The 12,481-nt window shown below is 35.4% G+C and overlaps 4 protein-coding genes across 4 annotated transcripts; 2 read left to right on the top strand and 2 right to left on the bottom strand.

Annotated features, from left to right (window-relative positions):
* Positions 1–1,090: 1,090 nt before the first annotated feature.
* LOC149936081 (uncharacterized) lies at positions 1,091–2,780 on the top strand. Its single transcript, XM_090154260.1, has one exon. The coding sequence runs from the start codon at positions 1,293–1,295 to the stop codon at positions 2,691–2,693; it is 1,401 nt and encodes a 466-aa protein (XP_090010386.1). The 5' UTR covers positions 1,091–1,292; the 3' UTR covers positions 2,694–2,780.
* Positions 2,781–2,984: 204 nt separating this feature from the next.
* Positions 2,985–5,144, top strand: LOC149936080 (uncharacterized). The gene is made up of 8 exons (XM_090153615.1): positions 2,985–2,995; positions 3,074–3,413; positions 3,482–3,588; positions 3,659–3,789; positions 3,857–4,075; positions 4,153–4,499; positions 4,556–4,645; positions 4,712–5,144. The coding sequence occupies exons 1-8, from the start codon at positions 2,985–2,987 to the stop codon at positions 4,934–4,936; spliced, it is 1,470 nt and encodes a 489-aa protein (XP_090009741.1). The 3' UTR covers positions 4,937–5,144.
* On the bottom strand, positions 5,024–6,982 carry LOC149936079 (dipeptidyl peptidase 1-like). The gene is made up of 7 exons (XM_090181214.1): positions 6,787–6,982; positions 6,430–6,721; positions 6,207–6,365; positions 6,031–6,149; positions 5,754–5,972; positions 5,327–5,692; positions 5,024–5,233 (listed from the first exon to the last, which is right to left on the bottom strand). The coding sequence occupies exons 1-7, from the start codon at positions 6,929–6,931 to the stop codon at positions 5,178–5,180; spliced, it is 1,356 nt and encodes a 451-aa protein (XP_090037340.1). The 5' UTR covers positions 6,932–6,982; the 3' UTR covers positions 5,024–5,177.
* Positions 6,983–7,248: 266 nt separating this feature from the next.
* Positions 7,249–9,376, bottom strand: Arl8 (ADP-ribosylation factor-like protein 8). The gene is made up of 7 exons (XM_090180630.1): positions 9,219–9,376; positions 9,008–9,073; positions 8,657–8,737; positions 8,492–8,565; positions 8,253–8,414; positions 8,117–8,187; positions 7,249–8,049 (listed from the first exon to the last, which is right to left on the bottom strand). The coding sequence occupies exons 1-7, from the start codon at positions 9,273–9,275 to the stop codon at positions 8,000–8,002; spliced, it is 561 nt and encodes a 186-aa protein (XP_090036756.1). The 5' UTR covers positions 9,276–9,376; the 3' UTR covers positions 7,249–7,999.
* Between the last annotated feature and the right edge of the window lie 3,105 nt (positions 9,377–12,481).

The following is a 12,481-nucleotide window of genomic DNA, read 5'->3' as shown; positions in this document are numbered from 1 at the left end:
AATCGCTGTCGCGAAAATACATGGGGAGGAAATTCTTTGCCGGGGCCGCTATCGTCGCGAGCAGCGTGAGCGCGTGCAGGGGGCCGTGATCAGACGTAGAGCTATTTATACGACGGTATTATCGGCATTTGAGATTCGGTGACGTCAAATATGTCATCAAATATGACATCAAATATGACGTCAAATATGACATCAAATATGACGTCAGATATCACGTAGGGTACGGATGACGCAATATCTGTGAAACAAACCGTTAGTGAAGAAATAGAGCTAGTGACATACTTATGAGTACTTATGTTACATATGGTAATATGCACCATTAGGCACCAACATTTTTAAATTTTGCTCCATACTGTTTTATGTTTTGTTTAAGCAAAGATAATTTAAACTCGTACCCTAGATTCGAAATCACTCTCTCGCGCGGCAACGCGTGATCGAAATTGGCCGTGCCGCAACCGATGGAGCCCGATTTTTCTGAGGTCACGTGAGAGAAAAGGGTAAACGCTTCGTAATAAAACCGTCAATGTGAAATCTCTCAGTATTCGAATCTAGGGAGATATACTAAAATCTTGGAGGAATAAAACAAGTATACAGGAGTTGCGGAGAGCTGCGAAATCGGTTTCGTCAGTGACCGTGAACTCGCGCGAGACGGAGGGGTTCAAACGCGACTAGCGCCAACTGCATACGGAATTTTGGAACTATTCTCATTTTATATCATTGTTTTCGCGTCGTCTGGTTTGTTTTGAAACATTTCTAAATTTTTTGCGCCTTTTTCCAAAATGACTCGTATTTGTTTGGAGGAATAAAACAAACCAGACAACGCGAAAACAATGCAAAAAAATGAGAATAGTTGCAAAATTCCGTGTGCAGTTGGCGCTAGTCGCGTTTGAACCCCTCCGTCTCGCGCGAGTTCACGGTCACTGACGAAACCGATTTCGCAGCTCTCCGCAACTCCTGTATACTTGTTTTATTCCTCCAAGCTAAAATTCGTAGCTCGCCACTTAGTGCCTGCACGATTTACGAACCTTGGTAGCTCGCCATTAACTTGGAATCGAATTTTTAGCTTTAACGGAAATTCAGGAGAGTGGAACGTACCGCCATCTGTGAACATTGGTTGAAAATAATCTTAGATTTCGGTGGTTTTGTCCAATGGTTTATCAGTCAGACGTTAGTTAGTCGTTACAAGCATGGATTAAATAACCTTATTCAATCCATGTTACAAGCCTACAATAATGATCCTAATTTTTGAATAGTTATTAATTGTACGTAAAGTTGTCGTGAAACCTGCAATTATGAAAAACAGTACTGATTGTGAGAAAGTTATGGACAAAGATAAAATTCCAACACAAACTGTGGAGGACGTTATGGTTTTCCTAAATAATCAACTTATTGAATCTACATCAGCTGGCTCTAACCCTGAAGAGGAGGAGATTCACGATGTTATTTTAACTAGCACACTACGAACATCAGAATCTAGTAAGATTGAATCCCAAGATTTTGATTCTGAACAGCAGATTAACGATGCGACCTTTGAATGCTCAGAATGTAAGGAGATTTGTTATGGAATTTTGGAATTCATTTTCCACAAAAAAAGAAATGAAACGTGTAAGACAATGCAATGTGAACTATGCAACAGGGTTTTTAATCGTAAAGATTCTGTGGTTCAACATTACACAACACATTCCGAAGAAAAGCCTTATAAATGCTCCCAATGCATAAGATGCTTCAAAAGAAAATCCACTCTGGATTTGCATGAAGTTACTCATTCTGAAATTCGACCGTACCACTGTGAAATATGCGGAAAATCATTTCACTTGAAATCAGGAGTCCAGGGCCATATGAGAACCCATTTGATGGAGAAAACATTTAAATGTCCTTTGTGCCCTAAGAGCTATGCTCATAAAAATGGGATTTTTCGTCATATGAAACTTCACAAGGGAGAAAGGAAGCATGCCTGTAGCAAGTGCTCAAGAAGGTTTACAGATAAAGATGGTCTATTTCGTCATATGCAAACTCATTTGGCAGCTAAACAGAGAAAATTTCCTTGCCCTCATTGTGAAAAAGGCTTTACTATGAAACACGACTTGAAATTGCATTTGTGCACCCATACAGGAGAACGCCCCCTTGCTTGTAATATTTGTGGGGCTAGATTCATTAAAACTAATGTCTTAAAAAAACACAAAGAAACCCATAAGAAGCCAATCCCTTACCCATGTGGCCATTGCAACCTTATATTTGCCTGTATTGAAGATCTAAAAATTCATCGTGGACAAGGATGTGGTGATGGAAGCAAAATGGAAATATCGGCTAAAAATCTTCCTTCCGAGGTATCAGAACCTAGTACTGTGGAGTCTATATTGGCCCCTAACAGTGAAGAAATTATCAACGATGCTTTAAGCCACCTCATGACTATGATCAAAGAAGACACTAGTGGAAATTTCAACAAATTCAATTCCTCTTTCATGTTGAAAGGAAAAGAGCCCAATATGGATGATAGTGTCAGCGTCATTGCGAGCTCACTACTAAATAAAATTGTTTCTGTTAACCAGCTTGAAATAGGACAAGAGGATTTACAGGAAGTAGACATTGATGGAACCCAGAAAATGAAGTCAGTCAGGGTGAAGCTTCCAGCATTTAGAAGCAAAAAGAAGAAACCTAGAAAGTTTATTATTATTAAAGAAATAATAGACTAATTTCCATATTCTTGTTAAAATCCCTTTGATGTAAAAGGTGTAATTTCCTTTTTTTTCCCTTTAAATAAAATGCATACTTCTCATTGATAGATGTTCTCATGTTTTTACTGCAACCTTGAAATTTTACAAACCCACCCTACCAGTGCCAGTCCCCCTACTAAAGATCCATTCATATAATCAACCTTGAACCTTCTTCATTTAAATTGATGTAGTGGAAAAGTATAGTTCAAAGTAACTTTTAAACTTTATCACACTTTCCCCTTCATTTAGATAAGTATATTAATTCCATAAATGATCAATCAGTTTTCTTATAAACTTTGTAAATTGAAAAAAATTGAAAACTTGTTTAGAATTACAAATTGCAAGTTTTCTATCTTTAGGTCTCAGTATAAAGCAGAATGTCTACGTGATAAAAATTTGAGTTTAAACAAAAAATCTGCCCAGTATTATTCCAGTAGAGTAAATGATATTTTGTCTCTCAAACCTTATGAGTTTGAAAAGCTATTGAAGGATAATGGCATTAATAGATGTTACGCATTATGGGACAGCAGTGAAAATAAAGCCGTAGTTTCTCATACCTTATTAAATCCAATCGCAGACTGGCTAAATGATAAAAATAACCCATATTTTGAAAAACACGAAGGTATATTTTTACATCTCGGTATTCGAACTGGTCATCTTATGGGAGCTTTTATTTGGAATACCCAAAGAGGGGAAGCTGTATGTAAATTTTTAATACTTTCTGTATAAATTTTGTGTTTTCATTACTCAATTTCAAAATTTTTTAGTGTGGTGGTATTCGTATGATGGAATATCCCAATTTAGAATATTATCTTGGAGATGGATTAAGACTTTCATCTAGAATTGGTAGAAAATCAGCTTTATCTGGTTTGTGGTGAGTAAGCGAATTTCTCATAAACACTGCCTTTAATAACATGTTTTAAATTATAAAAAAATTAATAAAGGATTGGAGGAGGAAAAGGACTTATACCCGAAACGGTTGATAAGCAACACGCCAATCAATATAACCCTCTATATAGACAAAAACTCTTTTGGGATTACGGAGATTTTGTGTCTTCTCTTAACGGATGCTATGGTATGAAAATAATAATTGAGCTCATTTCACAGAAGAATAAGACCATAATTCCCAAGTACTTTTATAGTGGCTGGTACAGACATAGGAGTTAACATTCAGGATCTATATAACGTCCATTCTAGAACCCGCTGGGCAGTGTGTGGTCCGGAAGATATAGGAGGATGTGGAAATCCATTTGAACTTCTAGTGAAAGGAGTAATGTGTGCCATGGAAGCAGCTTTAGATTATCTAGGAATTGGCGGTTTTGAAGGCAAACACGTAATTGTTGAAGGGGCAGGAGGAATAGGTAATTGTACTTGTAATGCCTTAAAACCTTTTTTTTTAATTTGCATAAATCTCACGATTGGTTTTTTTCTTCACCAGGCACAATTTTAACTTCTTCTTTATTAGACGCAAATGTTGGGTGTGTCTACGTAACAGAAACTAATACGAAAAGAGTAGATGATATTGTTGATTTGTTAGGAGAAAAGGGTGAAAACCGTTTATTTGTGGAAAAAGTTGCCATAGGGGATCATTCTGTTCTGAAAAGAAAATGTGATATTTTGGCTCCATGCGCGGTTGGTCATGTTTTCACTAAAGATACTATTCCTCATATCAATACAAAAATAATATGTGGAACTGCCAATGCTCAACTTGAAGATCCCTCTGATTGTAAACTCCTAGAACAAAAGGGAATAGCATATATTTTTGAGTCTCTTGTTAATCGTATGGTATGTACCAGCTGTTTAATTATTTTCAATTCTTGTATAAATTTTTTTTTAATTAGGCAATTGTCTCTTCTTGTTACGAGTCTCTTGGAAGGATACCATATGATCCAGCACTTGAGAAACATTTTGATAAAGAATGGGACCATTCTGTGAGATCTAATAATTAATATACAATTTGATTTAATTCAAACTGATGACTGTATTTCATTTTTAAGATTTATGTTTTAACTCAACGCGTGCTGAGGAATGCAGCTGAAAAGAATATCACTACTATAGAGGCTGCTAACGAGTTAGCAAATGCATTTGTTTCAATAAATCACCCAATGTGGCCAAACAGGGGAAAGTTGATTATAGATGGACTGGTCAATTCAAATTGGCATGAAGGACATGATTTTTGGAGGAGAAGGTCAAACTTTGCTCCAGCTTTGGGCTGCGCTTAACTTTGAGCATCTCGAAGAACCATATACTTATTACTTGGAAACTCGATTATAGGCCTTTTTATAGAAATTTTAATCGTACTTCTCAGCCTCAGTTTCAAGTATTATACAAATATTAGGTTTAGGCTTTGTGTGCCAAAACCATTTAAGTACAACATTTTTTATTGACCTCAACGAAATATGACAATTATTAACCTGTCCAATAAAAGTATTTTTCCTACTTAACATGTTTTGAATTTTTGCTTTATGGTATTGGGAAAGATTCAACAGCGATAGATTCAATCGCACATTCATTCGTTCCTTAAAGAGAGAAAGAGAAAGTGAACCCAAAAATTCTCAAAGGCAAAATAACATATTTAGTTATTTTCCATTTCAATAAAAGTTTTTTTTTACCTCTGCGTATGCGGAAGTAGCCATTTTCACCCCACGACGTACCCCAACTGTTCTTCACAAGCCAATATTTTTCGCCGGATTTTTTTTCAACTCCCCATCCAACCAACAGAACTGCGTGGTTTGTAAGGGCAAAAGGATTGAAACCCAAGTTGGCTGAATCAAATATTCCAGTGTGATGATAAACTCCACCAGCATATTGCATAAAATCATCATAAACTTCAAAGGACACTGACATGGGACCGTGTCTCATGAGATTGAGTTTCATCAATTCTTCATTACATCCACCATAGAAACCTCCAACATAACTGTATTCAGCAGCGTAGTATCTTCGACAGGTCTTGTCAGTTTTGCAATCAGAATCCACTCCTTTTGTAGTCGGATGTAAATAATATGAAATCTCAAGTGCAAAAAAATCTTTTTTCATTACCTTGGTATGGGTTACATTTCTCTGGTACCATCCCAAAATCTTGGGTGTATTTGCCAGCGATCAAGTATGGGAAGCCCCCTTCACAACCTTGAGCATATTTTGAGCAGCTAACAATGTCCTGAGGTGACAGTATGACTTGGTTTGAATTATTTGTGGCAACTCTTAGACGAGCTTCGATCATTCCAACTGAAGAGAAGGCAAAACAACTCCCGCAGCTCGCTAAAATAAAAAATTTACTAGTTATCTAATCACTTTACAGAGCTTAATCTAACCATACCTTGATTTCTTACTGGGGAGACATAGTTGATTCCATGTACGTTCCTCCAGTCCCACTCCAGTGGTAAATTGGTTGTGATTTGCCTCAGCTTTTCCGTCACTGGAGCTGGTTGAGGAACACTGACAAGAGATTTACTGTTCAATGTGGTTCAAAATGTTGTACAATTTAGACTTAACCTGTGAATCTTTGATCTCAAGCCACCACGTTTACGGAGCATGTTTTCTAATGGGACACCATGATATTCTGGGTACACTTTAGCTTTCCACGATGTTTGAGCAGCATTAACTATCTTCACAAATTCTTTATCAACCTTGTGTACTCTGTTGGCTAGCAATCTTGAAAAACAAAGATTTGATGGATAATCTTCCTATCAAATATTTTATGCCTCAAGCGATTTACAATGGCTTTTCCTGGTGCACTTTTTTGGCAACAGCTTGTGCCTTTTTGCCACTATAACATGCCCAGTTGTGACCCAATACATCGTGAGACCATCCTGCCAAAGTTTGATCGCAGTAGCTGGTGACTTTGCTTCCAGACTGAGTGTATTTTGAGAAAGCAAAATATTTTCTGTAATTTATGACCACCTCAAATCCTTGATTGTAGATGATAGTCCAGTATCCTTTATTTCCATGTTCATCAAATGCCACATTTGGAAACTGAAGATCAACCCTCAATGTGTTGGTAACAGGGCCTAAAAATACACACATTTGGTAATACAATCTTTCAAAAACATTCATTTCAATCAATATTTTATACCAGATTTGGAACAATCATCTTGAATAGCACTCTCAAAGAGATCCCAGGTTCCATGAACATCCTCATATGTGCAATTAGCAGGGGTATCTCCAAGAACTAAATTAAATAACGCCAAAGACAAGGCTAACACAGTTAATTTCACCATTATAGTTCCAACCTAATTGTTACCAAATCCGAAACTAGTTAGTCACTTTGATAGCAGCTGTGCTCTTATATATTGAGTTTTTGTAAGTGTTTTGATAATATTCAGATAATAGCCTCTTGAACTCTGAGAAATTATCTAAAGAACCCTGTGTTCTCCATTATTGATTGAATTTAAGGGCTTAAGAAAAAATAAAGAGGATAACTGAATGATAAAAAATCCCCAGCTGTCTCAGTCCAAACTTCAGCTACCACTTTTAAAACAAAAATAAGATACTTGGAATTCAAAATTATCTATATACACGTAGTTTATTTCTTAGAATATATCGCAAAATAAATTAAAATGCCATGGTATATGTAGACAAGCTAAAAATCACACTGAAAAAAAAATGCGACTAGCTTTAGAATAAGAAGTACTTAACATTATCGTTTATTAAACAACCAAATTTGTGTCATAAAAAAGGGAACCTATAATTTAAAATACCGATAAATACATAAATTGCCTATTTTTTTAACATGTCAAAACAATCATGAATATATTTAACTAAATTATTAATAGGAATGTTACGTTACTTAAAAATCATGGTACGTTATTTTGTAAGTTTAATAATTTAACCAAGGGGAGGTAAAGGACTGGGCAGAATTCGTTTCTTGAAAAGCACTAATACTTATAATTTAGAGGAATCTTCTTCTCTTAGAAAAAATTTGATAAACACGGATTTTTTTTATACCTGTATTAAAGCTTGACACTAAATACTATTACTTTATACACAGTTTTACTACTTTTAAAGGACTTTCTTATTAAATGTTCAGTTCATGTTACGCGTGTATATACAAGAACATCCACTCAAAACTCTGGGTCTTAAGACATTTTTTTTGGGATTCAGAATTCACTTTAAATAGTTATATTCTAGAAATTAAGCTTTACGATAATGCTTCTATTTGCCAACAGTATGATTCCAGGCAAATGAAACATTTCGATGCTTTTTTCTCCAGAAGTCATTGATTTCAAGAATGCACCAACGCTTAATTAAAAAAATTTAGAGAAACAGCTGCAAAAATAATTTTTTCTTCATTGGCTTCCTGATTTTGAATGTGAAATGAGCCACTGTAAAGTAATATCTAACAAAACAATGAAAAGTTTGAAGTATACATTGCTACGTCATTTTAAATTTGAATAATTATTTACCAATGTTATCTTTTTCCTTGCATGAGATTGAATAGCAGCAAATTTCCCTGTCTTGTATCGCCGGTAAGTTCCTGATTAGATTAAAAATTAAGAAATTATTCTCAGTGTGCTGAATGGAGACAAAATTAGAATTTACATTTGTTCTATCAACTCCTTTTCATCAAGGGCATTTGGCAAATCTCTTTTATTTCCTAAAACCAAAACCGGAATTCCTGCGAGCTGAGGTTTATCCAGGAGATTGTGCAGTTCATTCCTAGAGGCTTCAATTTTCTCATGATCAGCTGCATCTACCATATAACTGTGTAAAACGGGAGTACAAAAATCATTTAATACACAATTTAAACAAAAATAGTGTAAAGAGCAAAGGTTACTTACACAATCGCATTGACTCCTCTACAATATCTTTCCCACATACTACGAAATCTAGGCTGACCGCCAATATCCCAGATCTGATATTTTGAAGATTATAAGATTTAGATCAGTAGGTTATAATTTTTATTGAACATTTAAGAGTTGCGTTATAATATTAAGTGTTCATACTTTAATTGTCACATTTCCCTTTGTGACTTTTCGCATGTTAAAGCCAACAGTTGGAATCATATCCTCGCAAAATTGGCCCGACTATCAAAACAAAAGTTATATATATACTTAATTAGTATTGACTGTGCCTGAACGACATGGGTGTAGTTCAAAATTAATATTGAGTCTTTGTGGAGTTTCAATGTAATGATATAAGAAATTTTTAGGAGTGTAACCATTAAAAAATAAAATTAGTCAATATCGAATATATGTAGAATCACGAGGTCTTTCCAAGTATTTTTTACGACTGAGTAATGACAGATCAGGCATAGGCTTAAATTAGGGAGGTTAATATTATGGAAGATAACGTACCGCAATAACATTCACAAACGTGGTTTTTCCACTATATTGGAGTCCCACTAATGTGAGTTCCATTTCCTGGAATAGAACCGAACATCATATAAATTTATTTTCGTACATAGAAAGAGATTACAATTATTAATGGTGCACGGTATCATAAAACAGAGGTTATTAAAATTGTACAAAATATAAAATCCTCGTATTTATGGTTATAAAATTTTACCTCCTTCCAAAATAAACTTTTAAACCAATCCAAAATCCGGTTAATTAACGCCAACATTTTAAATTCTTAAGTTTTGTAACTAACACTAATGCCGTAAACTAAAACAGTGAAAATGTTTCAGGGAAAATGAACTGACATTAACAGTACTGCGCAGACGATTACGGCCAATTTCGCGATCTTGGTGCCATCTACCTCGAAACTAATAGCGTTTTCCATTTGACTGCTCTCGAGCACTCTAGATCGCTCTGATCAACATTTTATGTTCCATTAGCGTGGTCGGATCTGCCGGATCAAGTTTCGCGTGTTCCGTTTTGCGCTCTCGGTTGCTCCGAGATCGCCCAAAACCGATCTGCCGATTTCGACAGATCAACGGATCGAGATTTAGATCGGGGCAAATTTTCGCGTGTTCCTTTTAGATTTTTTTTGGCAAAAGGCAGACCAAGACGCAAAAATTCAAATTACTAGCAGACGAAAAACAACAAAGCGCGGGAATATGTTCATGGAATGTTACATTTGCGGTTTTACTCTAGTCGATTGGTGCGAGATCTATGACGTCAGAGACAGATTCAGAGCAAATCTTGAGCAATCAAATGGAAAACGCTAAAAGATTTAACTAAATCTCTACAGAGGGCGCCAGCGTTTCTATGAAATTTTCTTTTGGGCTGTGGCTGTTGCCCCAAGTTCAAGGCTCGTAAAAAAAGCACTATAGAGATATTTTAGTGACCACGTGACTAACATCACTAATGCTTTTTAGCATTGAGAAACCCCCACAACATGGCGACCGTTTCCACTGGTAAAGCTAGGGAGAGCAGACGACGTGATACATCTCTATATGCAGTAGCCCCGCCAGGATTTTTCCCGAGTAGGCACTGCGTGATTAAGAGGCCGCCATAAAAAACTCCTTTGTAATTTTTGTTGTTCTTTAACTAGCCAAATTGTATATAATTATTTAAAAATTTTATTATTATTAAATCAATAAAATTTTTATTATTATTAAATTAATAAAAATTTTATTATTATTAAATTAATAAAAATGTTATCATTATTAAATTAATAAAAATGTTATTATTATTAAATTAATAAAAAAAATTCATTATTAAATTAATAAAAATGTTATTATTATTAAATTAATAAAAGTTTTATTTTTTTTAAATTAATAAAAGTTTTATTATTATTAAATTAATAAATTTTTTATTATTAAGTATATTATTTACAAATAAATATTACCAACTTTACTTTTAATCGAAGAATTCCACCCTACGATTACCTCTTTACCCAAATTCATCAACTACTTATTTAGGCTCGTCTCCCCCATTGTTAAGGGGGAAGACTGCAGTGGCCATTGTCTAGTTTCGCGCTATTTCAAGCTGAACTGTTTTATTGTTGTGTTTTAACTTATTAAATTAATATTGATGTGTAAAACAGCCTCTTGTTTAGTGCTTAAAATAATTTTGACAATTTTAAATTTCAAAGTAATCTAATTATTACGTTTTAATTCGGACCCCCGGAGCTAAACACATTGGGCAAGCGCCCAAACTACCCTATAGTAGTTGACCTCTTGAACAATAATTTTTCTCACTAAACTTGCTTTTAAATCATGAAATTTTTTTAAATATCTAATATTGCAATAAAGTTCCCCTATTCCCAATATTGTCGGCGGATGTGTAAGTGTTCCCCTGAAGTGCTAAATCTTGTTGGGCACATAAAATAATCACTTCCACGTGTGTAGATAGGACCTCTCTGTTTCTAATAACGTCTAGTCTATGGTGGTCGTTAACCTGGGAAACTATTGATCCACGGGATTTGGATTCCATGTAGTCTAAGTACATTTTGTAGGCTAGTTGGTGAGAAGATTTGTTGGAAGTGAAGTGTTCTTCGAATTGTGTCCCCATGTTTTTCCAATCCGAAAATCCCTTTAGAAATGCAGTGTTTCTACTGCCTAAAAAATGACGGCAACAAAAACAATACACTGCATCCTTTGCAACTGAATATTCAATCATTTGACATTTGTCATACCAAGAAGAATTGAAACCTAGATTTTTACCGCCAATTAATCTTTTAGGAAAAGGATTTAGTTTAGGCTGAACTGGAAGGCAATCTTTATCTAGACTAATATCCAAGTTATTCAACGCGTGTAAGCCCATTTATTTTGAATTGTACACGTTGTTTGATGTATTTTGTGCATGGTTAGAGTTGGGGTTTGCAATTACTTCTGCAATTTCTCCTTCATGAGTTAGTTCCATTTCCATATCAGTACTGACGTTTGGAAGAACTTCAGCAGTATTACTAAAACAGTGACTGTTATCAGTCTCCAAGGATTTTAAACCCTTTCCCAATTCTTTGACTAGGTTTTTTTCAGAACTATAGTTATGGCTTTGCGCCGACGATTTCAAAAAAACGTGCCATTGCACCTTTCTGATTACTAACGAAACTATCTTCCCTTTTCCATTTTTCTCATTTTTGGGACCAGATAAAAATTTTCTGGTACTCATATTTGAAAATGCTACTATTATATACCAGGAATTCATACCTCTAACTTGGAATTTTGACGTCAGAGCATACGTGTTTTCTCATACGATTTTCAATGGTATTAAATCCTAGTTTCAGATAATTTCATCCCCCAGTGTCGAAAAAGGGCTCAAACATCTTCTTGCTTTTCCCTTCGCTATCGCTCTATTGATAGCGACGGTCACCTCGTAATTCGGAGTTCGCGCTTCGCAAGGGCATTGTCACTGCTGACAATTTTGACAGCGCTAACAATGCCGGACTTAATCCTTCCACATGGAGAGGTCGGGAGAGCGAGCTGACCTGTCGCTATCAATGGTGGGGTTTCAAACCCTAAATTTCGAAATGGCCGGGGAGTCGAACAACAAAAAACTACAGTTGTAAAAACGGGAGGTTGCGCGTGGTAAAAACTCCTAAAGAGGGGAGACGCGTGCGAGGGGGCGATTTTTTTTTCTCATACACGTCACTGAAAAAGGTCCCCGAGATCTAACCATAGGGAATACGGCCGGATAACCATTCCAAGTTAGAGGTATGAATTCCTGGTATGGTCTAATCCTCGAAAGTACTCAACCAGCAAGTATTTGCGAAGATAAAACCTATATTCCCAATAATTGTGAAATTTAAACTGTTATATTTAAGATTTGGGCCACAAAAACTAATTTTGCTTAGGAATTTACACATAGTGACTAATTTCACATAAATAAATAACACTTTTAATCAGGAAAAACTACCTGTTTACTCTGCAATCTAGATGAAAA

This window comes from Leiobunum rupestre, chromosome 7 (assembly GCF_980474605.1).
Source record: "Leiobunum rupestre chromosome 7, qqLeiRupe1.1.hap1, whole genome shotgun sequence".
Lineage (NCBI taxonomy): Eukaryota > Metazoa > Arthropoda > Arachnida > Opiliones > Sclerosomatidae > Leiobunum > Leiobunum rupestre.
The sequence above is the reverse complement of the archived record's forward strand: the minus strand, read 5'-3'. Positions and strand labels throughout refer to the sequence as shown.

What these genes read in the sequence shown, in the direction of transcription:
- LOC149936080 (XM_090153615.1), top strand. An exon ending in ATACCCAAAGAGGGGAAGCT is followed by an intron (nt 3,414 to 3,481) that starts GTATGTAAATTT and finishes AAAATTTTTTAG; the next exon opens with TGTGGTGGTATTCGTATGAT. An exon ending in TTCTCTTAACGGATGCTATG is followed by an intron (nt 3,790 to 3,856) that starts GTATGAAAATAA and finishes GTACTTTTATAG; the next exon opens with TGGCTGGTACAGACATAGGA.
- Arl8 (XM_090180630.1), bottom strand. Translation starts at nt 9,275, where the DNA reads ATGTTGGCGTTAATTAACCGGATTTTGGATTGGTTTAAAAGTTTATTT. An exon ending in AGGGAAATGTGACAATTAAA is followed by an intron (nt 8,566 to 8,656) that starts GTATGAACACTT and finishes TCAAAATATCAG; the next exon opens with ATCTGGGATATTGGCGGTCA. An exon ending in AGAGGAGTCAATGCGATTGT is followed by an intron (nt 8,415 to 8,491) that starts GTAAGTAACCTT and finishes CGTTTTACACAG; the next exon opens with TTATATGGTAGATGCAGCTG.
- LOC149936081 (XM_090154260.1), top strand. Translation starts at nt 1,293, where the DNA reads ATGAAAAACAGTACTGATTGTGAGAAAGTTATGGACAAAGATAAAATT.
- LOC149936079 (XM_090181214.1), bottom strand. Translation starts at nt 6,931, where the DNA reads ATGGTGAAATTAACTGTGTTAGCCTTGTCTTTGGCGTTATTTAATTTA. An exon ending in GTGCACCAGGAAAAGCCATT is followed by an intron (nt 6,366 to 6,429) that starts GTAAATCGCTTG and finishes TTGTTTTTCAAG; the next exon opens with ATTGCTAGCCAACAGAGTAC. An exon ending in CTCCCCAGTAAGAAATCAAG is followed by an intron (nt 5,973 to 6,030) that starts GTATGGTTAGAT and finishes TTTTTATTTTAG; the next exon opens with CGAGCTGCGGGAGTTGTTTT.